The sequence below is a fragment of the Salminus brasiliensis genome, chromosome 9 (assembly GCF_030463535.1).
Source record: "Salminus brasiliensis chromosome 9, fSalBra1.hap2, whole genome shotgun sequence".
NCBI classification, from domain to species: domain Eukaryota; kingdom Metazoa; phylum Chordata; class Actinopteri; order Characiformes; family Bryconidae; genus Salminus; species Salminus brasiliensis.
Window position 1 is genome coordinate 15,373,377 of NC_132886.1, and position 25,870 is coordinate 15,399,246.

The 25,870-nt window shown below is 42.1% G+C and overlaps 2 protein-coding genes across 2 annotated transcripts in view; one reads left to right on the plus strand and one right to left on the minus strand.

The window, feature by feature from the left end:
- sema4f (sema domain, immunoglobulin domain (Ig), transmembrane domain (TM) and short cytoplasmic domain, (semaphorin) 4F) overlaps positions 1–10,171 on the minus strand; it is a 75,075-nt gene extending 64,904 nt beyond the window's left edge. The window contains exon 1 of the mRNA XM_072687569.1: positions 9,514–10,171. Coding sequence (XP_072543670.1) covers positions 9,514–9,601 — 88 coding nt within the window. The 5' untranslated portion in view covers positions 9,602–10,171. The remainder of the gene's footprint in view (positions 1–9,513) is intronic.
- The window catches only part of m1ap (meiosis 1 associated protein), a 72,456-nt gene continuing 56,603 nt past the window's right edge, over positions 10,018–25,870 (plus strand). Inside the window, exon 1 of the mRNA XM_072687571.1 lies at positions 10,018–10,240. The gene's annotated coding sequence lies outside the window, so the exon portion shown is untranslated. The remainder of the gene's footprint in view (positions 10,241–25,870) is intronic.

The following is a 25,870-nucleotide window of genomic DNA, read 5'->3' on the forward strand; positions in this document are numbered from 1 at the left end:
ATTTATATAAAATATGCTGCGCTGTCATACAAAAACCGTTTTGATCAAATTTGAATCTAGATGCTGTATGTTAAACTGTGTCAAAATTTCATGATAAATGGACCAATAGAAAAGCTCCAAAATAAAAAATAAACAAAAATGAAAGCATCCAAAGCTTTTAGCTTCATATTAAAGTGTGAGAGTGAGAGAGAGGGAATGGGAGCGAGCGCAGCATCTGTTGCACAGGCTTCCGAACGCATGCTGAAAATCGCTCAGCATCCTGCTTTTATATACCCACACACACAGAAGCTGCACTTTTACAGTCTGGTTCAGCTCATACCCATATGGACATGTGCTGGATTGCAGGTGGGTGTTGTGGTACGGCTAAAACAGAACTATATGCAACATAATATTTCATTTTTTAAGGTTTGTGAACAAGTTGAAATGAGTTTCTAAACTTTATGGTGAAATAAATGGGTTAAATAAGACTACTACAATGTTCTAATAGCCAATCAACAAGCTGTCTGCAGTTCAAACTGTTCAATACAATGACTGAAGTGACAGCATTTCATCACTTCTTTGATGAACTCCTGCTATGCTAAAGTTGGTCACTGTTTTTCACTGGATGATCCAAACTTTGCTCATTATTCTTATACCTACTATTGCTATTGTGGCGGTATCCTTTTGGTATTGTGTATCGACTAGAGGGCTGGTTCCTGGTTTCCTCCTCTTGGTCTAAAACAACCATCTTTTTGTCCATTCCGTTTGCCTTGCTTGTTAGAGGCCTGCACCTAGATTGCAGTAAAGCAGCTTTGTGACACTACCCATTGATTGTTTACAAAGTCTTTTGTAAGTCCCGCCCATGCTCTGCCCACCAATGCATTCTTTCTTATCAGCTGTTGCTGTGTTGGACAAGCACTAAATAAATTGCAGAAATCTCAGAATGGAGATTGAAGTTACTATTACTTTGGGGGGTCTTCCATGTGGCAGACCATGGTTTGATTCCCTGGCTGGGCAAGCACAAAGTGCTACACCAAAAAGAGCCCTTGGGCAAGACTTATAATGCTACATCTGGCTACCTGTGTAAATAATAATGTTATCAGTTGATGCAATATCATCATCATCATGAAACTGCTCACCCCTAGTCTGAATATGCTGATATACAACACAGTTTACTCCTTTCGCTTACACACCCACTAGATTGGCCTTACAAAGTCATTACCTCTGGTCCCAGACTACTAAAACAGGGCAACCGCTACCAGACGCATATGAGGTGCAACCCCTCGTCTCTGGCTAAATGAGGGGTGAATAAAACCAAGAATTTCACCCTGGTTGACTACTAAAATCCCCTCTCGCTATTTCACGAGCCACACTATTTTAATTACCACCCCAGTCTCCAATTAGAGCCCAATAAAAGAGGGATGAAAGAAAGAGAGGGGAGACCTAACAAGGGATGGATTTTACACCCTTTGCTTTCTGCTACATGAACACATACACACTTCCACCACACCAATACGCAAATCCATTAGTCAGGGCTTTTCTGATTTAAGCGGGATAGCACTGTGTGTCTGTGTGTGTGTGTGTGTGTGTGTGTGTGCTCATGGAGAGAAAGCGCTCCACAGCTTTCCTTTGTTCTCCCAAGGCTGCATCCTGCCATTAAGAGCTGAATACACAAGCTGGGTTTCCTTACTGGCACTACTGAGCTTGGAGCAGACCCCAAATCAGACAGAGAGTGGGGGAGAGGTATAGATGGGGAGAGGGAGAGAGGGAGCGGGAGAGAGGGGGAGGGAGAGAGGGGGAGAAAAAAATCTAAAAATAAAATTAATTTAAAAAATGAATTTGAGAGAGAGGAGAGGGAGAAACAGGGACAAGACAATATATAGAGAGAGGAGAGAGACAAAAAGAAGCAATAGAGGAAAAGGGGCAATAGAGGAGAAAGAGAGAAGAGAGAGAGAGAGAGACAGAGAGAGAGAGAGAGAAAGACGAAGTGAGAAAGACAGAGAAAGAAAGAGTGAAACGGAGAAAGAGAATGAGAGAGAGACATATGGCAAAGGCAGACAGACTAGAGAAAAGCACACTAAACTGATTTAACAAGGCCAAAGCAAGGCACTACACCCTGAAGCGCCTCTAGAAGATCCACTTCCAGATCAATACACACATATTCCTCCAGTCTAATCATCTCGTGCCATCACAGTGCTGAAATCAATACCCCCGCCTCCCCATTCAGCAGAGTGCTGAGTTCAACAGCTTCTTAGTTCTAAGCCCAGCCTATTGACCCACAGCATCTCCCCATTCGTCACCACTGATGGCTTAATGTAATATTCATTAACTCAGTGAGTGGTCATCCAATCAGAGCAGGTGTGCGTTTAGTGGCCACTGTGAAATATACCCGCTGCACCTTTCTGCAAATGCAGCTTCTGTGTGATTTAGGGTCAGCGTGTTCCCAGCTGCTGAACACCACCACAGGCCCAGACTGTGCGCCTGACTACAGGGTTTTCACACAGCCTATGACAAAACCATAAAAAGCACCATCTTCTGACATAGACTGACAAGCTGGCCACACTGCAAGCAAAAGCTCACTTGTGTGTATTTATTATTACACAACACATTTACTCACCCACCTCAGGGTGTGCAAGACAGATGTTGCCCAGAATTGCCTCAGCAATGTGCGGTTGGGCCTTTATGGTGCTCTGCCGTGGGCCAGTCATTTCCTATCCAGGTGTGGTATATATACACAGTCATACACACTCACTGGCTGCTTACTATACTAGGCCTAAGGCCATGCCAATCCTCTCCCACATACAGTAGCCCACTTTCCAGATGCTGTTAGTCTGGGTGGCTTTTCTTCCTTCTGCCTCCACCAGCCCTTTAAAACTGAGGCAGAAACAGACTTTTTTGTATGAAAATGTTCTTACTAATTTTTCTCCAGGAACACAGGCAGAAGCAAGACACAGGCTCATTGTATTGCACAATAGCAAGTACACAGCACCTCTCAATAGATGTCCTCCATCCTTGTGTTCTTGTGAGTTCGTTCCGGCAAGATAACTTGTCAAGAACCTTCTTCCCAAGATCACAAGTGCGTTCTTCGTGTTCTTGGTGATGAGATACACCCCTGGTCTGGGTAACTATGCTGCGCTACACCTGTTTCTAAAAAGTGAACGCCACTAAGCTTTACATAGATCTAATCCACTAACGGAAGCCTTTCAAGGATAAATGCATCGGGTGAATATGGAAGCAAGGCTGAAGAGGCTAAAAGCTCCAGCCAGGCTGACAGGCCAGCTGCAGAAAACCCTGCTGCAGGTATAATCATGCAGAAAAGCCAGTGAACGCTGCCACTGTTAGATGGATGCTAGGTTAAAAGCTAACTTATCCAACCCTCTACAATCTCTTCAGCTAGCTAACCACACAGCATGTCACAGAGAGGACAGCAATATCATTACATATTATTAAAAATAATATTATATAATTACATTTATAATATAAAATTACATTTACTGCAACAAGAGTTATGTTTTTGTTACAGTGCCTGGCCAGTACTAGCCTAGCCACTTCAGTCGCCTTAATTGTCAGCGTGGTGAAACTGGCCCTTGGCAATCTTAATTTTGTACTGAACACACACAGCCCTACTACTCTGGGAGGCAGCTTTTAATGAGTAAAATGAAGGAGTTAATTACCTTCATAGAAGCTCTATAAACACCTCAATTCCACAATATAATGCACACAGTATCACTTAGAGAGTGAACATAGTGAACATGATTGGTGCCATTCATGGTGCAAACACTGCCAAAAGGTTTGCATGATCGTTTTAGAAATTAGATAACTCAATTGACTGTTTAAAAGCTAATGCATAATCTAGTGTCCTTACTTCTCTATTAAAACTTACACTTTAAGCAAAAACGGTTCTATGATCTGAAAATGGTACTGAAAAGGGGTTTGACTCATAACAATAGCAGAACCCCTGTTTGAGGCTATGCAGGACCTTAAAAGGTCCAGTGCAGCAGTACATGACACTGATTGGGAAGGCAGCTGGTAGTTCTTAACATCAGAATGTGTAAATGAATGTGTGTGTGTGTGTGCGCATGTGTGTATGTACACGTGTCGGATTTAAGTAGTTTGAAATTTTATCACACGTTCCATGTCCCAGTACATGCTAAAAGCTGGGTGACAGTAGTGTCGTATTAAGACATTGTTTTGATCAAAGAATGGTGTGTGTGTGTGTTCTGATGCCATGCAATACAGAATATAGGTCAACTGAGAGTTGTGGAGTCTGTTTTCATTAGCCTTCTATAAGTGTTTCCACCAAAAAAGGTTAAACTACATAGCATCTCATAGCTAAGCATCTCTTGTAATGCGCTGACCTACAACATAAAAGCATACGGCCCACCACCCAGTGTGTGCACTTCATATGTGGGTTAGAGGTAGCAAGCTATGAGCATACAGGAACATCATATATGGGCATTATGAGCAAAGGCTAAATGTGTGTGTGTGTGTGTGTGTGTGTTAAAAAATGCTCAAACTGCTGTGTGTATGAATTTAATTCAATTATGCTATGTACGTCCATTCACTCAAACAGTGAGCATACATTCATGGACACGTTTCCTAATTTCCTCAAAACTTTAAACAGAATTTTAATGATAATGCAGTATTTCTTGGAATTGTGCTCCATTTCAGCATGCAATATTCCAAATTCAACATTCTACTGGTTGTTCCTTTATCAAATGAAATATCAGAACCATCAATAAATCTGAAATGTCACATTTGGTGTAAAAGCAACACTGTGTAGCAATCTTACCTTAAAATAAAACCTTCAAAATGCTTTACTCCACTGACTTTTAATAAGGAGAATAGCATCTCGATCACTGCCCCTCCAGGCCCGTAACGCTGATACTGCACTACGTAACTTTGGTGGAGCTGCACAAACCTCTCATGAGAACTGCACAACTGTAAGAGGAGCCCAGCATAATGCTGCTTCAAGTGTTGGTTCCAACAATAAAGATATGCGCATGCACAGACGAAACAACCCTTCTCATACTTGCTAACTATTCCTGTGGACAGATCATACATGTGTAAATAAGCAGAGCTGCCATTCATTTCCCCTCTGTCCAAACACAGCAAGTGTGCCTGCACAACAGCCCCCGTCATTATACATCATACAGCCGCTGCACTATTCGTACAGGCAGACAGACAGTAAACACTGGCTACCTGGGACTCCTTTAGCCCCTCTTCGCACCACTGCTCAGGCTTTTAGGTCAGTGATGAGAACAGCATGTTGTAATTGAGGAATTACTTCTCACTCATCGCTTATTGACACAGGAGGAGAATTAGTGTTAAAAGTGCATATTCTAAACGTTAAATCAATACCATATTTGTGGTAGTGGGATATTTGATTATGCTTTGAAACAGATAAATAGTTATTGTGTACTATTGTCCTTGTTTACACTGTTTATACCAATGCTTGACATTTTTGGCCATATTCTGTACTTTTTTGGCTTAGAAACAATTAAACAAAGCAGACCTGGCAGACCTGAACCTGCCGACACTAAATGGTAATCCAAAGTAAATGTGATATAACTGTATAATTCATTGAATAATTTAGTAACTACATTTAAATCATTTTGTATTGCCACGGTCACACAAAAATGTAAAAAGAAATGTGCAATTTTACTGTAGGATGAAAAAAATATTCTTAACTTTCAATAGTAGTCAATATAAAAAGATCTTATTCCATTTTGGAGCATTTCTATTGGTCCATTCATCATGAAATTTTGAGACTATGTAAAGAACAACGGAAAAAGGCAAAAACTAAAATGCATCCATCTACAGACTTTTAAGTGATCCAAGCACTGAGGCAGTATGTCTAGATGTCCAGAGCCTACGTCCAGTAGCTAATTCTGGATCAGTGTGGCCTTTCAGCTAATATGGCTTTAGATAACAACTTACTTAGGCCTAAAGGTCTGCTGCTTCAAATCTTATTGGAACTCCAATCCAGGACAGTTTAGGAAAGTCAGGAAAGTCTCATCTGAAGGAAAGATGACAAAGGTAACTCGGGACAAAATCCCCAAATCAATCTGGACAATCTGTTCACTGAAGCAGAATGGCCCTTGACATATGACCTCAGTTGTCTGCGACCCTCCTCTTGACCTTCTCAGTCTGGAGGTTAGCGCTTTCAGCCCTCCCCTGTTATTAGCTTACAGGGTGCTTTTTTCCTGGTCACGTTTGAACTCATAAGAATATAACCTTGAGAAAAGATAATCAAATCAATATAGCACTGATTTCCCAAATCAAATTAAAGAGAGAGAGCTCCCAAGGGAAGAGCTGTGAAATATTAACGCCCACAATAAAAAAGAAAGAAAAATGCAGGGACAGGCATTAAAGCATTAAAGTTTAAGCTTTAACGTTAACCTTGTGCCAGGCAAGGAATCTATTCATTTATTCAGCGGGAAGGATCACGTCTTTAGAGGAAAGAAAATCAGCAGATTCTTGGAGCACATACTGTATGAATAAACCCTCACCCTCATGGCAATCTCCACACAGAGAACTGCAGTGTTCGGCTCCTCATTTAACTCAACAAGCAAAGATATGCTTACGCTAGCTATGACATTTCATGGCTAACAATCCTTGGCTTCATTGTGAGAGACGCTGATTAAAATATTCCTTCTGCTGATGAACGAGTCTCCACCACCTACAGGGAGCGAGTGACGCTGGTGGAAAAGGCAGGGGTCACGACCCTGAGTAGGCCGAGGTAGGAACTCCTCCCCTTTCATTGACTGGGAAAGACAGCTCATATTCTTAATAGAACACTCGGGAGAACGTGCACGCACAGCCTTTCATTTACATCTCACAATCAACTGGTGCTTTACACTAACGCATGTTAGGATGCCAGCTAGATATTAAATATGCACAGAGATGACCTAATGGTTCAAGGATGTAGCTACACTACGGTTCATTCTCAAGTACGCATGTAACATTTGAAAGGAAGAAAAAGGAAAATGGGAGGATATGAGAGAAGGTCAGAGAGGATGAAACACACCACAGCTCTCACCTCAGTTCTTCAAGCCTCTACAAAGTGGTAAAGATGAAGAAAAAGAGTCACATCCAGTTTAAAGATGCTGAGAAGTCATCAGTCAAGGTGAAAGCTGGTGCCTATTCCATAAGCACTGTATCTAACTTTCTTAGTCAACCACCACCAGACTGTAGAACCATTGTAAAATTTGTTTTTCATAGCCTAACATTAAGCACTATATCTATTGGTTAATAAAAATGAAGGCAAACTACGCATAGATATCTACCATTTAGCATGACAGTGCCTCACACATTTACATTTTTATGTGCTACATTATACCTAAAGGGCCAAACAGAAACACCATATGTTTTTGAGTTTGCAACTGAGTTTGCAACTGAGTATTCCTTCCAAACTATCTCCCACTTGGATGAATTTTGGCCATTTTTGTGTGCCGCGGCTGCCTAGCTCTTCACAACCCAATGTGCAGCACATGTCGTATGCATTTCAGCAATATGTCATCTGTCGTTTTGTCAACTTGAAGGGGACAGCCTTGTCGCACGTCATTTGCTGAAGCCAGGCCTGGACTTTGAAGCAAAATTCTCTAAAAGGTCCTCACAGGCTTTCACATAATTTCCCCCTCATATCTTGCTGTACAAGAACTGTACAAAATGTCATGCTGGTCTCGCCTCATAAGGTCCCTCCATTGTGAGTTTTGATGACCATTGTGTTGCAACTCCTAATCAGTGTCATGTGAGAGGTATTAGAAACACGGCTAGCCGAGAGAGACTGAGTGCACCCATTGGGAAGGTCAGCTCAAGTCTGTTTCCCACACAAAGCCTTAGTATGCAGGGTCAGTATGGTTGGGTAACACTATAGCTGAACTGTGGGACCACACACTGAAGACATGGGCATGTCTGGTGCTGTAAAATCCATGACCATACATGAGCCACCATCAGTCACTATACCCAATGCCAAGCGTTGGCTAGCGTTGGGGGTATACAGCCCCCAGCACTGGGCTGAGGATCAGAGGAACTGTGTTCTCTGGAGTGACGGAGCTCCATCCAATACCATCTCTAAAGTCACCATGCCTAATGCCAGGCATTGCCTAGAGGGGTATAAAGCACCTCAGCGTTGGGCTGTGGAGCAGAGGAACTGCGAGGATGGGATCTATGGACTGATGAAGCTCCATCCAAAGCCTACGGGGTGAGCTGGATCTAGAACTAGCATCAGTCCCTGACCTCAATAATGCTCTTGTGGCTGAATGCAAACAAATCCTCCCAGTAATGTTCCAACATCCAGGATAAAGGCAACCCAGAAGATTAATTCCTGGGATTTCTTTAGAAATACTGGACAAACATGTGCCTGGACAGAAATTTGACCTCTAGCTACATCTTTAGAAAGATTGCTCTACACACCTGCTACATTAACTGGGATGCTAGGTGTCACTCTCAGTCACTTAAGAACTCCTTCTGTTCTGCAAATGCACTACAGCACAGCACAGCACTACGCCCTCAGTCCCTTAACACCATGTACGCCAGGTCACATGGCAGATTTGGCCTAGACCGGGACCATATGGTCACCGCTCGGGATTTCTCCATTCAGCTCTGAGCTTTTCTGTAAGAATAAAGAAGCAAATGAAAACCTGGATTGATGTGATCCCAAACCCCTTCTGTATCCCCTTCCGAGAAAAAGCACTGTAGGAGAGAAATATGAGAGAACTGAGGGTGCCCAATAGGGCAGACCACTGAGGAGGATACACAAAGAGGGGATTGTCAGAGCCTATGTTTTACACATCTTTATTACACTTGGAGGACTGTTGAGCTTCTGTAACAGCTTATTCCTCAAAGACGTTCTATATAAACAAGGATGTGGTTCAATTCTAAAAGACTCAATTCAACAAAGCGAACACCATTCAAAACTTATTCGAAAATAAATGAATCCAGCTGGACGGTGTGGTTTTGCTCCCACGAGCACCTCGCCTCATTTCATTCAGCAAGATTCGCCGTACTTGAGCAAATTCACTGCCTTATTTTAAGCCTATAAAGATGTGCTGCCTTATGAAAAGACTCAATCACCCGAAACAGCATTACAACTTTCCATTCCTTGAGTTGTTTATGCTGTCAGCCTCAGTTCTTCCCACTGAATAAAATAAATATGTGCTGTAATAGGAACACACTCACACACAAGACAAGCCCTTCAACCAGTACTTTCGGACCACCCAAGCAAATGTCTTGTGATTGCCTACACTGCCTCTCATATTATTCTCTGGAAAGCAGTTCAGGTTTCTTGCACTGCTCCAAGAGACACCTGTTTCCAACCCAGCAAAACGTCCTATTCCACTCACTGCAGACTGCCTGAAGTAGCTAATGTGGACCAGCCAGATCACAACAGATCTGACATCAGCGTTAAAGGTCCCCCTACATTCAGTCCCTCCACTTTCTGAGAGCCGTGCAGAAGTGAGCACCTGCTCAGCTGTGCTGAGAGCTTGATGAATGAGATCTGAGTTGAGAGGAGTTTTGAGCAGGACTCACCTCCATGGCTGATGGCCGCTGCCCGCGCGCAGAGGGCTGAGGAGAGCAGCAGGAGTCCCGCCAGCAGAAGCTGTGTGAGCGGCCCCATGCTGCTGCTCCAGCCCGTGGAGCTCACGCTCAACTTCACAAGAAAGTGGAAGGTCCGGTTTCAGCTGCAGCTCATCGTAGCGCCGCTGCTGTGGTCAGTCTGTGTTTACCTGTGTTTTACACTCGGCGATGTCGAGAAGGAAACAGGGGGGTCAATAAAATGATGATGATGATGATGATGTCCGTTCCCACGTTGGGCTTCTGTTGGGTGGTATTCCGCAGCTTTCCGGGAGAACACAGCGTGGAAGAGAAGTGAAGAGTTCAGAAGCAGATGGGTCTGATTTCTGTCCTCTGTTTAAAAAGTCCAACTTGGCGAGTTGAGAGTTGATCCCCGAGCGCAGCGAAGCGCAGCTCCTCCTGACCTCTCACTGCGCGAGCGCGAGCGGGAGCGGTCCACAATGAGGTCCGGCAGAAAGCCCCCTGCGCACTCTGCGCACTCTGCGCACTCCACCGCTCCAAAAACCAGCGCGGAACCAGTGCGCAATGGCTCTGAAGCTCGAACTGCACCGAAATCCACACAGCGCTGCGTGAACAGCGAACAGAGGAGCGCGTATCAGAGACCGGGCGAGCGCTGTCTGCGCAGGCGGAGTGAGATAGCCTGAAACCCCGCCCAACCAAGCACACAGGCTTAGCCCTACAGGTGAGGAACCACGTGACCCTCCTTTAATAAACAGCCCCATCGCCATCATTCAGAAAACAACAACAATCATAATCAATAAACAACAAACAAATGTATGTTTCTTCTTCTCATAATAATAATAATAATAATAATAACAGATTTGTCACATAAATAGTCCTGCACAGAATAACTAGTAACGAAATGCCATGATTGTAAAGATAGAAATATATAATTTATAAATTATGAATTATCAAATTGAAAAAAAATATATAGATAAGATTAACTAAAATGCTGCTGCTGATGCTGGTATTATTATGGTCACAATCGTCATCATCATTATTACTTATTTTTATTATATTTATTATGTTATAATTATTATGTTAGATTGTTGTGTATGTTATATTTGTTGTTGCTGTCAACACAGACATGCTTACCAGCACAAAAAAATGACCGGGGTCATACCGAGCCATTCTGTAAAATAGGTCTCCAGTACTGGATGTCTGGACACTTGATTTGACTGACCAGTTAATTACAATGGGGGCATTTTACAAAGCAGGAGTACCTACCAAAACATCCACTACTGTCTAATAGGAATGTTCCTCAGGACTTCTCCTATTGGATATGCTTGAGTTTGGGCTTTTCTGACTAAATGGGGAAATATAGCTTTGTTTATCACCAAATCACCAAACTGTGCTGGACACTGACCATCCAGGACTGACAATGATATAGCCTTCGGTCGCTTGTTGTTTATTGAAGCTTCTTTACAGAATAATAGGCCTAAATGTATATGATGTGTACAGTTATTATTATTCATATTATTCATTATTATTATTACATGTTCAAATGAGTCTTCATTATTCTCTATGATGCTCATGTAACTGAGAAGGCCAGTGTGACAAACAGCACTGCTTTCTGCTGCTTTCTTCACACACACACACACACACACACACACCGCCCTGTAACCCAGTGGCCATCTGGATGTGTGTAATGTGAGAGAGAATGAACGGCTTCAGAGCAGCCGGGATCTTCAGGATTACACACACACACGCACGCACGCACGCACGCACGCACACACACACACACACACACACACACACACACACACACACACACACACACACTATGGGACAAAGGACGGATCTGTATAGGACTGAGGGAGAGGGAAATAAACCGTTAGCAAAGAAAAGTGGGTCATCAACCCTAACTCAGGATTTACTGAGAGAAATTAAACAGATTCATCGGCAGAACAGATGTGAGCTTCAGTGCCTGCCTTCCATTGAGGGCTGTCTGTTCTGGCCTTTGTTTAGATTTATGATAAAGCGCCCTCTTCTGGACAGGTGAAAACTGCAGCATTTTCTACCCCTCAAAATCACTAAGCAGTCTCAAAGGAAACAGCACTCAGCATAACACATATGCCAGCAAGATTGGACACAAATAAAGTCAAGCAAACAGAGTATAAATATATAAACATATATAGTAGAGTATATAATCAGCCTTTACTTGTTCCTAGGCTTGTCGTCAAACTGTAGAAAAACATCACCTCCCTGTAAACATTACAAAGCAAATCACAATTGGCCTGGCTGAACTTTTATGAACACTTCAAATGTCAGTTTTGCACAATTTACCCTTAAAAACAGGTTCTTCAGAGGTTCCTTCGTAAAAGCAAGGGCCACATATTACGCCACGACAACACCACAAACCACATGAATGCCTACTTGGTTCTCTAAATGGTTAACAGCATCTTCTATAATGGAAAGGCATTATATAGTTAACCTTCTAAAATGGTCCAAAAGTATGTAGACACCTATTTAAACATTGTTTCTTCTGAAAGGAAAGGTATTAATGGAGATCCTGTCTCTCCTTTGCTGCAGTAACATCCTTAACTCTCCAGGGAAGGCTTTACACTGTTGAAATAGTATGGTGATTTGATGGCATTCAGCCACGAGAGTATTAGTAAGGTCTGGTATTGATGTTGGATGGTTAGTTGTAGTGTTTAATCTGGCCCTGATGGGCGTTTCTGGATACTACATGTGTCACTTCAGAACGAATTGCCCTTAAAATGAGGTTCTTCAGAGGTTCTTTAGTAAAGGTAAGGGCCACATATTAAGCCACGACAACACAACAAAGAACATGAATGCTTACATGGTGCTTTAAAGAAGCTTCTAGTTCCATAGTCACTGTAAGTCCACATTAACAGTCCGTCTCTCCTTTGCGGCAGTAACAGCCTCTACTCTTCCGTGAAGGCTTCACACAACGTTAGAGAGTTATTGTGAGAATTTGATGTTATTTAGCCACAAGAGCATTAGTGAGGTCAGTTACTCATGTAGGTGATTAGTTAGTAGGTACATGATAAGTAGGCAGATGATTAGGTCTGGATTACAAACCCCACTCCGACGGCATGTTAGCTCCATCACTCCACAGAACACAGCTCCAAAGCTCCACAGCTCAGTGCTGGGGGGATTTATACTTATTTATGCTTGTAAAATTGAAACAGCGTGACCAATCAGCAACAACTGAACACTTGTGTCAGCAATGGGTCGCTGGATTCACTAATTAGAAGGGAGGTTTAGATACTTTTGGGCCTACAGTACAGCACTGACAAGGGTTCTGCTATATTAAGCTGTTAACCTCTTTTTTCACTAAAAGTGTAGATTATCACACAGAGGTTTCTGCTGTGGAAATGATCCTTTAATTAAAATAAACAGGATGTGTTTGTTGGCAGACTGGAAAGCATTTCCCTTTTAATACTTGTTTAGTAGTAGTGAAAAGGAGCCAAACTCAAGACCTCTGGCCTTATTTGGTGAAAAAAACCCAAGCTCATCTCTGATCTGCTTCAACTTCCCTCACATGCATCATCATGTTGGAGGGCTATGCATACATTTACAGCGAGACCAATCAGCGAGAGCAGGCTAAAGGAGACTTAAAAGGATTGTCACACGATTTATCTGGTGGAGTGCATTATTATTCTCCTCCTGATGTGAGCGAGCTGCACAACGTGAGGCCTGAACCCTTTAAGAGAGGTCCCGCTATCCGCTGTGTGTGAACAAAAGGACAGAGAAGGTTCACACTGGGAGCCCTGCACTGGACATGGGCTGGGGTACCACTGATATCTTAATGGGAGGAGGAGAGAGAGAGTGTGTGTGTGTGTGTGTGTGTGTGTGTGTGTGTGTGTGCTTGCAGAATGCTTTTTGGTGCATGTGTGTGTGTGCGTGTGATTTAGTGATATGATGGTAAGTAGTAAGGAAAAAGAAAAAGGGTATAAGAGATTACCCCACAGTTTGAGTGGCATTTAATGTAGCAGAGTGAATGTGGTTGTGTTTGTGTGTGTGTGTGTGTGTGTGTGTGTTCATTAGTAATATGACATGTGGTGTATAGGAGTTAGCATTTGGCAGCTGCTCTAATCCAGAGCGACTTTTAATCATTGTAACCATGTTACAGAGGCAGCTGAATGTGGGGTTAGGAGTCTTGCCTGAGGGCTCTTGGTACAGCGTGGTGCAGTTACCCAGGTTCCATGTGTCGTGGCAATAGTGCTACTCGCTAGGCTATAGTAGCCATATGTGAGTGTCATTTTTGACTTTTTGACATAGCGTGAATCTATCAGGGGTTCTTCAAAATGTGTCACAATTCGATGATGAATTGACCAATAGAAACGCTCAAAATGACGAAAGTATACATATATATATATATATATATATCAATCTATTAAAGTATGTAAGTCCATTTTAGGCTATTTTAAGTAGTAAAATTCTGTGTATGACTCTACTCTGTGTAATCGAATAGAATCAAGTAGTACAATTAATCCCTAAAAAGGCCTATGGACCACCAAATATGTTATTACAAACTTCAATTACCAAAGAATAGCCCCACCAGTCTCTAGAGAAGTCCTTGTATAGTAATATGCCTTAGTGTGTCACAAGCATTTCTGCGTTAAAGGGGTTAAATTACGCTCCACAGCTCATTGTTTGTCAGAAAGAGAGAAAAAAAGAAAGAGTGGAAAGAGTGTACTGAGTTCCTCTTATCACTTGGGCTGGTGAGTGTGAGTATGTGTGTGTGTGTGTGTGTGTGTGTGTGTGTGTGTGTGTTTGTGTGTGTGTGACGCCAATCCTCATCAGTCTCCAACTAGTAGAGGTGACCTTGCAGCAGTCCTTCCCAGCTGTAGAGCAATGCTATCAGGACTGGATTCAATCTGGAAAGGCAGAAACCTACAGTAGTCAGCAGCTGAATGTGAGGGATTTCTGTGTGTGAGAGAGCGTGTAAGTGCTTACTTTGCATCTGGCCTATTAGCTTTCAAATCCTACACAAGATAATGAGCACCTAATGCCTCTACAAGTAAAGAAATGTGTAGAAGACTGTTATTTTAATATCCCGGTCCAAAACAAGGCATTCTTGTGTATTTAAATAGACCCTGTGCTGTCTGGCAATTTCTCCTTATTGTCATTTTTAAAATAGTATTTTTTCTGTCTTTGTATTTTACTTAACTTTTGATTCATTTTTAAGGTGTTCATCCAACATTGGGATCTCACTAGTGCTCTGGTCACTAAATGCAATGACATCCACACATTAATGCTCTAGAATCTAGTAAAAAAGCTTTCCCTGCACAGTAGAGACAGTTCTTGATGTTGAGCAGGTATCCCAAATATTTTGTCCATGTAGTGCATCGCCAAAAAGGCTTCTGACCTTTCAAAACCATCAAAACATCAAAATCAAGAACAAAACAATAACAGTAACAACAAATAAAAGACAATTTTACCATGTAAAGAACCATTTAGGCATCCAAATGTTTTTTACAATTTGTGAAGATTCTTAATATTATTTTTATGCCTTTTTCAAGGCATAGTTTGCGTGTTGATGACCACTTTAATCCCCTCCCCCTTAGTGTTGTGTTTAGAATGTGCTGAATAAATAATGAATGTTTTGTTATTATTACATGTCCACCACACCCCAAGGCTTATGGATATGACCATTACACCTTCCTCCATCAGATAACTTCCACAATCCACACATACCTCCACAACCACCCCCTCTGGTTCATTACTGTCCAAGGAAAGCCTGTTGGATGGTCAGGAGCAGGAGGGGGGGGCCATTAAGTCATGAATGTCATTCACTCTCGGTCCCCACCCGCACTGTAAATGACTCCTGGTTATAGTGTCAGCAGGATACAGGTGGGGGTGATACTATCTCCATTGCCCTCTGGGCGGGTGTCTCTCGCCCATATCTCCAAATTGGCTATCTGGTTAGTAGCCCAGAGCAGACGGACTTGTCAGGGTAGATTTTATTTTACCCCCACTGCTGCCGCAGTACTGCGACGGGTGGGGGGGGGGGGGGGGGGGGGGGGGTGATGGTGGGAGTGTAATATACACTCCTTCCTCCATCCCCCCATCCTTCAGCAAGAAAGAAACGAGGGTTGATGCTTAAGTGGGGGAGCATGTACCGAGATTCAGTGGTACATGCGTGGGCTGCACATAAAGGAAAGGGAGGTGAATGTGTGAATAAATATATATGTGTGTAAGTTGACTGCTCTTATTTTTGAGTGTGTGTAGAATGAGAATCACCTCACTCGCACCTGTGCTTATAACATGCCGCCATGTGCATAAGCATGTATAGGAATTCATCATAGTATTTGGCCTCCCGAACACAGTCAGCATAATCTACAGATTGCAGTCTCAGATGCGTGTATGTGCATAAGTATGGACAAGGGACAGAAATAGCAGTGCTATGCAATCATGTTGGGCAGTTCCAACATAATACACAGGAAATGTCCAGTAAGAAACAGAAATAACAAGGAAATGGCAGTATAGCATCTGTTGTTCCCTCTTTGCTTTAACTGTGGGTTTTACGTCAAATCTTGAAAGAGAAAACAGTCTCAGGTTTACTGTCCCTAGAGGGAGGATGTTGTCCGGTCAGCAACTTTTAAAAGCGGTAAAGTGAGCAGACTGCTTGTGATAATGTCAGATATTTATGCCTTGTTCGCTACTGCAAACTGTAACCCTGTCCTAAAAAAGATTAAAGCTGTAGCAGCTATTAATAGCGAGCTACACTATGTCCAAATATTTGTGGACACTCCTTCTAATAAATGCTTTCAGCTCCTTTAAGGTGCCCACATTGCTATGATAGATGTGCAAATGCACACACACACAGCTTGTCTAGTCTCTGTAGAGAAGCACTGGCAATAGAATAGGACTCTCTGGAGTAGTGGAACTGTATTATCATTCACCATCATTTCAGAGAACACAGTTCCCCTGTTCCAGAGAGCCCTATTCCATTGGCAGTAAGGCTCTCTGGAGCAGACAAACATGAACCCACTGGCACAATGCTTAATGCCCCCTGTGCAAAACTGTGGAGCAATGGACCTGTATTCTATGGTGGTATGATGGTGCTCCATCCAAAAACAGTTTGGGATGAGTGGGGAGTTGGGGCTGAGGTGGGGTGGTTATTATCCAACATCCTGACCTCACTAACGCTCTTGTTGCTAAATGCGATTAAATCCTCACAGTCCTTCTGCTCCAGAGAGTCCTATTCGATTGGCAGTGCTTCTATACAGCGATTAGACAGTCTGTGTATATGTGTGTGTATGTGTGCATTTGCATCACATCTGTGTCAGCAATGGGTGCAACTTAAAGTAGACACAAAAAAAAAAACACAAACATTTTGACATATAGTGCATCTATAGGACAGTATTGAGCATATAAATATATAATAGGTCCTAGTTCAAATCAAACCTATCCCACTGATATAAAGTTTCTTTACACTCACACATGGTTCTTTATGGAAGCCTGTTTGAGAACCTTTATTTTTTAAGAGTTGTGAGAGGTGAGAGTTGTGAGAGGTGATTTCTATTGGTTTATTCATCATGAAATGTTCATACAATGCAAAACAGAGCCAGCATTTTGAAATGGTGTGTAACACCTGACACCTGACAGGTTTCACAGAATTGTCTAATACTAGCGGATAAACAACCCCATTACACAATCAGTCACAAACAACCCGGCTGATTTCCAGCTTAAAATGACTGTAAACAAAGCACTCAATCAAGAGATCAAGGGCCCTCCACATACATGCTCTCTCTCTCTCTCTCTCTCTCTCTCTCTCTCACAAACACATACACACACGTTTGACTTCCGCCTTTAACCCATCCGTGCAGTGAACACACACATACACACAAGTGAGCAAACAACATATTGTGGACAGTGAGCACACATGCCCAGGGACCAGTAAGGGTTAAAGGCCTTGCTTAAGGGCCCAACGGTGAACCCGGGTATTTAACCCACAACCCTGTCCTCAATAACCCAGTGCTCTAACCACTAAACAACCACAGCCCCCAGTACCTGTATAAATAAACATAAATGCATTTATTACTAAAAATAATATTTGTTCTCTCCTGGTCTGTAAGGCACTGTTACAGACTGACATCCTTCATTTATTCTTTTTGTTTATCATCTTTCATTTGTTATTGTAGGTTATTGATCTTTCTCACTGTCTTCAGAATTACTGGCAGATGCAGAAAGATATGTTTATGAGCGAAGAAGAGAAGGAGACCCAGTAGGATATCGCATACACTATGTGGACAAAAATATTAGGACACCTGCTCATTTATTTAATCAAACAGAACTACTAGCAGATGACGATGGGTTCTTGAGGGAAAAATAAAAACTACATAAAAAACTCTAACCAAACCCTGATCGTAAAGAAAAAAAATCTTGGTTTATTATTATTATTATTATTATTATTATTATTATTCAAAATAATAATAATCATTTTATAAAAGTCTAGGCTATTTAGTTGGTCTTGATATGAAACGATGCGCCATATGCCCAAATGTTTGTGGACACCCCTTCTAATGAGGGTCAGCTATTTTGCTGACCAATTGCTGACACAGATGTACAAATGCACACACACAGCTTGTCTGGTACCTGTAGAGAAGTATAAAGCCTGTCCATCGAGCTGTAGAGCAGTGGAACTGTGATCTCTGGAATGATGGTGCTCCATCTAGTACTTCTGGGATGAGTCGAGGAATTGGAGATGAGGTGGGATGGTGATCACTCAATGTCCTGACCTCTAGTGACGTTCTTGACACTGAAAGCAACCGAATCCTCCCAGCAATGCTCCAAAATGTAGCAGAAAGCCTTCCCTGTACAGGAGAGATTACTCCAACAAAAGCAGGATAAACCCTTTTTAATATCCTTGATTTTAGAAGAAAGAAAGCAGATATCCCAATACTTCTGTCCATATAGTGTGTGCTCTTGAATCTTATGAATCCATCTTTCTGCATCCGCCAGTAATTCTGTTTGATTAAAGAAACTGGGGGAACAGAGGCAGTGAGAAGACAGCGGGAAAGATCAATAACCTACAATAACAAATGAAAGATGAACAACAAAAAGAATAAATGAAGGATGTCAGTCTGTAACCGTGCATTACAGCCCAAGAGAGAACAAACACAAAAATTATCCATGTCAATTTTCTCAAGTACAAAGTACTATCCCATTTCTCCTGAGAATCCTGAAACAAGCAGGGTGAGTTGTAGTAACTGAATAAACTACTCATACTCTGCCCAGTAGCATCACACTTCTGAGCACTGTTAGGTATTATCATGCAGAATACTGTACCAGACCATTATACTGGTGATGGTAATTATTTCATTTTATGTCAAATTCACAACGCACACACTTGAGCATAATTTCCCTAAAGACAAAAACTGAGATCTAGAAAGCCACAGCAGGAGGTGAAATGATGGCAGAGAGGACCCTCATCTCACGCTTCAACCACCAGCCAAAACCTCCCACGGACAAATCACTGATTACCACTGAGCAAACAACAGACCCCTACAAGTCTCCTGAGAACCAGTAAACAAACCGCTAGAACTCATTTTATGAATATTCAGAGAGTAATGAGATATCAGGCTACAGTTAAAAGTAAAGTTCGAAATCCTTCATGTAACTCTTGATGAGAAATGATCTTGAGGAAACTACCAAGAAACCCAGAGTTTTCTATTCAGACAGTATGAAAGACAAAGAGAAGAACCCCCTCCCCCACCATCACCAACTATACAAACATAAATATTACTTGGTGGGATCAAGATAATAGACACTTTGCAAGTTTAGACCATGCCATTAGCATACAATAATATGGGAGGAGAACTATTAGAGAACTCTTAGCTAGAGTTCGGGTGGTTTCTGCTTTGTGGTTGAAGGCCAGACCCCCCACTGATAAGTGGAGCTAAGACTGAGAGATATGACAGAGTTAAAAATAGGTGACGAACTGGTGGTGGGTAGCAAAAACTTTGTTGTTAACATGTGAACTAAGGTGAGATGAAATTTGTAGGTAATAGGTATACATTAGATTGGATATAAAAATGCTTAATGGATTGTTTATCCTCTTAAAGTCGTCCTATAGCCCTTTTAGCTCCACTGAAAAAGATGAGTGGTCTGACTGGTTCATTGATGGCTGTGATTCAGGTATACCGGCAGGCCTATAAGATCTCAGTGTTTCTGTGTCTTCAAGTACTTGAATGGGCAAGACACATATGCTACATATTCATACTAATAATATACAGGATTTTGTACACACAAAAAAATATGACCTGCCCACCTTCTTCATGGTGTGGGTAGGTAATTACATACAAACAACCCCCAAAGTGTACGTTCAGAAAATAAAATTGGGAATTGTGTGAGGGCTGTATCAGTGAGCTGGCCTATCTGTGTTCTCAGAGGGGGGTGAAATATTTTTGGCTTCAGAAACCATAATCTGGGTATTCTATCAATACTAAAAACATCAAGATAATCTAGGTAGGCTCCTGAATGAATAGCCCAGCAAATGAATATGCAGGAGTAGAGGAGATGCATGAATTAATGATCTGGGTCAGAGAAGCTTAGAAGTCTGCCTGCAGCGTCATTAGTTTATATAAGATGAAGTAATTGTTTTATTTTTGGTAGCTTACCATGAAAGATCTGGTCCCAAATGGCATCACTTGCAAAACCGATCCCTCAGGAAACAGCATAATGACATAATGCATACTGAATATGCATGAAGGGGGAGAGGTAGAGGGAAGCAAGACATAAGGGAGGACAGATGACATGGAAGCTGTTCGCATGTAGGTCTCTTTAGGAAGAATCAGAGCTGGGAATGATAGGCGTGACAAAGCTGATCCAGAAAAAAAACAACAAGCACTGGAAGAGCATAAGTAAGGGAGGGACAGGGAAAGGAGGGGTGGGGGGTTGTGGCTGGTGATGGACAAGGAGGAAAAAAGGAAGAGAGAGAATTATGATAAAAATTATATATATATATATATATATATATATATATATATATATATATATATATATATATATATATATACATAGAGAGAGAGAGAGAGAGAAAGAGAGAGAGAGAGAGAGAGAGAGAAGAGCAGAGCATTGACAGTGAGATATGAAAAAAAGATTGAGACAGTGAGTGACAGAGAGAGAGAGTCAAAGAGAGAGAGAATATTGATTGTCAGAGAGGACAGAAAAAAGTGAGAGAAGAGAGAAACAGTAAGTGACAGAGAGAGAGTTAGAGAGCGAGCGAGGAGAGAGGGAGGAAGATTTAGAAAAAACTGAGGAAGAAAGACAGAGACAGTGAGTGACAGTGACAGAGAGTCAGAGAGAGAGTGAGGAGAGAAGGAGAGAGAGGGAGGCAGATTTAGGAAGAGAGGAAGAGAAGAACTGAGGCAGAAAGACAGAGACAGTGAGTGGCAGAGAGAGAGAGAGCTTTAGAGAGAGGAAGAGAGCAGGAGAGAGATAGTCAAATAGAGTGAGTGAGGAGAGAAAGGGGGAGAGAAACTGAGGGAGAAAGATAGAGACAGTGAGTGACAGAGAGAGAGAGTCAGAAAGAGAGTGTGGAGAGAGGGAGAGAGATTTAGGAAGAGAGAGAGGAACAGAGGAACAGAGATAGAAATATACAGACAGTGAGTGACAGATAGTCAAAGAAAGAGCGAGGAGAGCGAGAGGGAGAGTGAGGGATAGAGATTTAGAAAGGGAGGAAGAAAAGAACTGAGGCAGAAAGATAGAGACAGTGAGTGACAGAGAGAGAGAGTCAGAGAGAGAGAGAGAGAGAGAGAGAGAGAGAGAGAGTTTTAGCAAGAGCAAGCTAGCAAACCATATGGGCCTTAAATATATAATTAATTAATGTTTAAAAAATGTTTTAGAAAGTGTTCTGTCCATAAGGAGAGGATTTGGGCAGATGGCTGCTTCTGGGATCAAGAATCCCAGAATACACTTCCAATGCTGTGTGACGTCCAAGCTCGTAGTGCTCTCCAGAAAAAAGGGTTTTCGTTCCCTGAAAAGCTGCTTAGAGAGCATCTCAGTATGATTACAGGTCAAACGGAGCCATGTTAGTCACAGAGGCTCAGAGGAGGAGAGAGCATGTGCAGAAAACTCGACTGCTTGCTACTACTAGTTGCATTGCAATGGTACTGAGCATACTGCAAATAGTCTGTATTATGGATAGGTTTAGAATGCAGTGCATCTGTACAGAGGATACGGGTGGGAGACAGTAATCTGTTACAGTAAACATGATGGGAGAGCGGTATTAAGAACTTACATGAATTATGCTTTTAATCACCCTTTAGAATAGCAAGTGGGGCAGTTCAGTAGGTTAGAATTCACACTGGTTTAAGGTAATACGGTTGGATTAATTAATGGTACATAATTACCGTACTTATGTGTTACAACTGAATTGAATATGTTAACGAGGCTATAGCATATACTGTATATAGTAAATGTGTCAAATACCACATATGAACACTACCTTAGAATATTGCCTGCATGGAAGGAGAGTCTGTCAGATTAGGAGTAAGAATAAGAAAGAGTAAGAATGAGAAAGAAGAGTGAGAGCGCTCATCGTGTGATGGAGTGGGTTGAGGAATGGGAAAGTTCGGGGGATGTAATGAACAACACAATCACCAGATTTGAATAGCATTGAGAACTTGTCGCATTGAGAAATGTGTGGAGAAGACAAAGCCAACCACTATAGGAGATCTGTGGACAGCAGCGAAGAAGTTGTGGGAAGTCGTTCATTTAGGTCATTGTAGAGCATCAAAATATTATGAAATTATGAAATTATGATTAAAATGGTATGAGGTAGTCATGAAGGCCAGAAGGGACATACAGACTGACACACTTTTAGTCGTTTAGAGTTTTTCCATGTGATTTGTTGGTGACCATCAACACTAATTTAAGGAATTAAAGAATTTGGGGAATTCTTTTCTTCAGTACCATAATACAAAATTTTAAGCCCAACCCTAAATGGATTCGTCATCCAAACCAGAGTAACCAAACTTTTTTAGTTTAAGTTCAATAAAACCGCAGCATTTGTAAAAAAACAAAAAAACAAAAAAAAAACAAAAAACTAAATCCTACATGTTCACAAAAAGGTACCTTTCCAGGGCTGAAACACTGCTAATGCGGTAGTACACTCAAGAGTACTGACTTATAGTTTTGCATTGGCTTCGACTCCAGGTTGTTCATTTTATTTTCCTATGTAAAAACGTGCACTGTTCTCCAGGGGAAATGAATGTACAATCTCAGAAAAAAGAAAAGATAGCAAATTGTCACTGGGGTGGATCATACCCTCAAGAGTATGTCTTCAGTTAGGGCCCAAACTGCACTCTATTCCTTTGAAGTTGTTTATACACTAAGCCTCGACTCCAGACTTTAAAAAAGCACATATATGCACCTTTCCCATGGGTATGTAAATATAGCACAATTTTGTGGTATAGCTATAAGGTTTACATTGTTTGTAACATTTAAAGCACATATAACTCATTGCCCAGTTAGATCTTAAGGACCATGTTGCATCTTTGAGGGTCCATTCATATTGATGGTATTTGTGCAGTTCACTCAAAATAAGTCAGTGGTCAAAATCGAATCTGTACCAAGAGTGTATAAGAGATGTGTAGATCACAAGAAGAGAGACAGAACTTCTCCTGGGTGGCCAAACAGCCGTGTTGCTTGCTGTCTTCAAACATCAACTGAAGATCTTCCACTTCTTTCAAGAGCACTTGACACTAATTCTCAAAGGCTTGATTGCACTTAAATGTCTTACTCTGATTTCTTTGACATTCAGGCATAGTGTAGATTTGTTTGTATATTTGTGTATCTAGTCATCCATACTGACTTTTGTCTTTGGATTCTAGCCTATTCACACTAGCTAAGCATTTTTTCAAGTGGACATCTAAGCACTTCTGTTAGTCACTCCCAATATAAGCGTCTGCTAAATGCCATAAATGTGAATGTACATGTAATAATACAAAGCCTTTACTGTGTGTGAGTGTGCGAGAAGGAAAGAAAATACCCGACCCAGCACTACCACCTTCTTCACATGCTGTTAACCACCATGGTGGCTGCTGATAGATCATACGCCACGGCCTCTCATCTGACACACTCCATTCAACACCACACAAAGAAACTCTGCCAAAACAAGATCACAAGGATGGGAAAGATCACACAGGGAAATTAACTGTGCCGCACCGCTGGCAGCTGCGAGCAACAGCTAACTAGGTCTCGGGAAAAGGAAGAGGGTAGAAAGAAAAAGGTCCTAAATCTGTGTCCGTCCCTCTGCTCCATTATTCTGTGAATTAAAGGACATAATTACATTAGTGTTAGTACGTCCAGATGCGGCCAATCTCCCTCATGCTCAAACTGTTAGTTAATTGATAATACTCTAAAGCACGGCCTCAGAGGACAACGCTTTACCAGATTGACTGAGACTGTAACACAGCTTCCCTTCCAAGTTAATTCATGACGGGAGAAAAATGGACGGAGCGGGTTTAATTGGTATTGGTATGAGCTGAGCTTCAAAGTGTGTGTAGTCCACCCCCACCTATCAACAAAATCATTCACTTTGACTAAGACCCTCACAATGCTTTTCACACATGGAGTGTCCTCACACTCCGCTTTGTTCCGTTCAGTCGCCTCTCTCGAGGTTGCCATGGCAATATCTTATACACACTGGAGAGAGCCACGATCTGCCCTGCTCAGGCTGTTGCTCGGGTCCTGAAATACAGTAGGGCAATAGTTTGGCCCAAAATCAAATTTACACGTCCTCCAGCCCCGAATGTATTTCATCGGCCAAAATAAGTAATGGAAGCTTATAGGCGCTAGGTTAGCACTGTAGAAACTGTAGGCCTAAACCATCACTCAGTGTGTTGAGCTGTTTGGTAATCTCAAATACTACGAATGTCCCGATCCGAAAAAGTGAATGGGGTACAATCCAAGCATTTTTTTAAAGGATCAGGCATCGGCTTTTATGGTTCCGATCCACTTCCGAATCTTAAGTTTGCTGTAGCAGAGTGCCATCAGCCGTTCACTTGGCCCCATTAGAGAAGAGAAAGAGAGGCCCCAAGAGAAAGAGAAACTAAGAGAAAGAGAAAAATGGACGGAGCGGGTTTAATTGGTATTGGTATGAGCTGAGCTTCAAGGTGTGTGTAGTCCACCCCCACCTATCAAAAAAAATGATCAAAAAAAAGCTTAGCTTAGAGCGTCACTGTAAACATGACGCAGCAAAACCACCTAGTTTGATTTCAGTCCATTACATCCATATGAGAAGAACTGAGGTTACTCCCATCCCGTCTTTACTCTTAAATTATGCCTGCTTAGAAACAAAACTACAGAATAAATGCTCTGTTCTACCAGCGAGAGAACCATGCTCCTTTCTTTGGTTCGGTGCATTCATGACCAAGGAGGAGGCTAATGCTAATGCACACACACTAAGTCATCCGACTGCAGAGTTGTAAGGGAGTTGAATGGTCAGATAGGACAGTTAGACTGGATTGTAAAATATTAAAGACTATAGAGGTTAAAACAGATGTTTCAAAAGTGGCTGCAGACAAAGTTAAGATTGCGAATTTAGTGTGATTATAGAAATTATTCACTAAAAATAATGATTTTACTAGTGTTGGCATTGGCCAGTCTTCCGCATTAACAGACTTGGATCAGATTAGGGAGGAAAAAAACCTGGCTTAATCAAATACACTGGCTTGTGTGACTTCTGATACAGTATTACACACTTATCTACATAAATGAATACAGTCACAGATTCATTTCAGGCCCTACGGTGGCTACGTCTGCTGTTTTTAGCTGTACCATGTTCTTTTCCCCATTGTTAGATGTATAGTTCAGTACAACAGAGTGTGAAAAACTCATTGAGTTGGCTTCCACATAATTCCACATGGTTTGAGGTCAGCATGGCAAGTGTGTTCTGACTCTTTCAGACAGTTTGTATACTGCTAGCCTGGCAGCCATAGTCTATTACTTGTTAGCAACATTAGCATCACAGCTTTAGTGCAAAACTGTAGAAGCAAACTCCAGACACTAAACATGGATTGCCCTCATTTGGGGGGCATTTGCATCCTTAGCACCCCAAGGCCAGGGCAAGGGACCCATCTGCCACCATGAACCTCCGAGCCTGGCGCCGAGACCACCCCCCCTCCCCCGCAGAGCCAAGATGGTGGTTTTGGAACCTATGGCAATGTGAAACACACAAGTCTAGGGCACCAGGTGTTACATGTATGTGGCATCATCAGCTTGAGGATGGGGCAAGCTGCCACTCAGGGTGCATGTGTATGTGTGTGTGTGGGGGAGGAGCAGTGCTGTAGCTGGAGGCGTGCAAAGTGCATGTTAAATCATGAGCAACCGC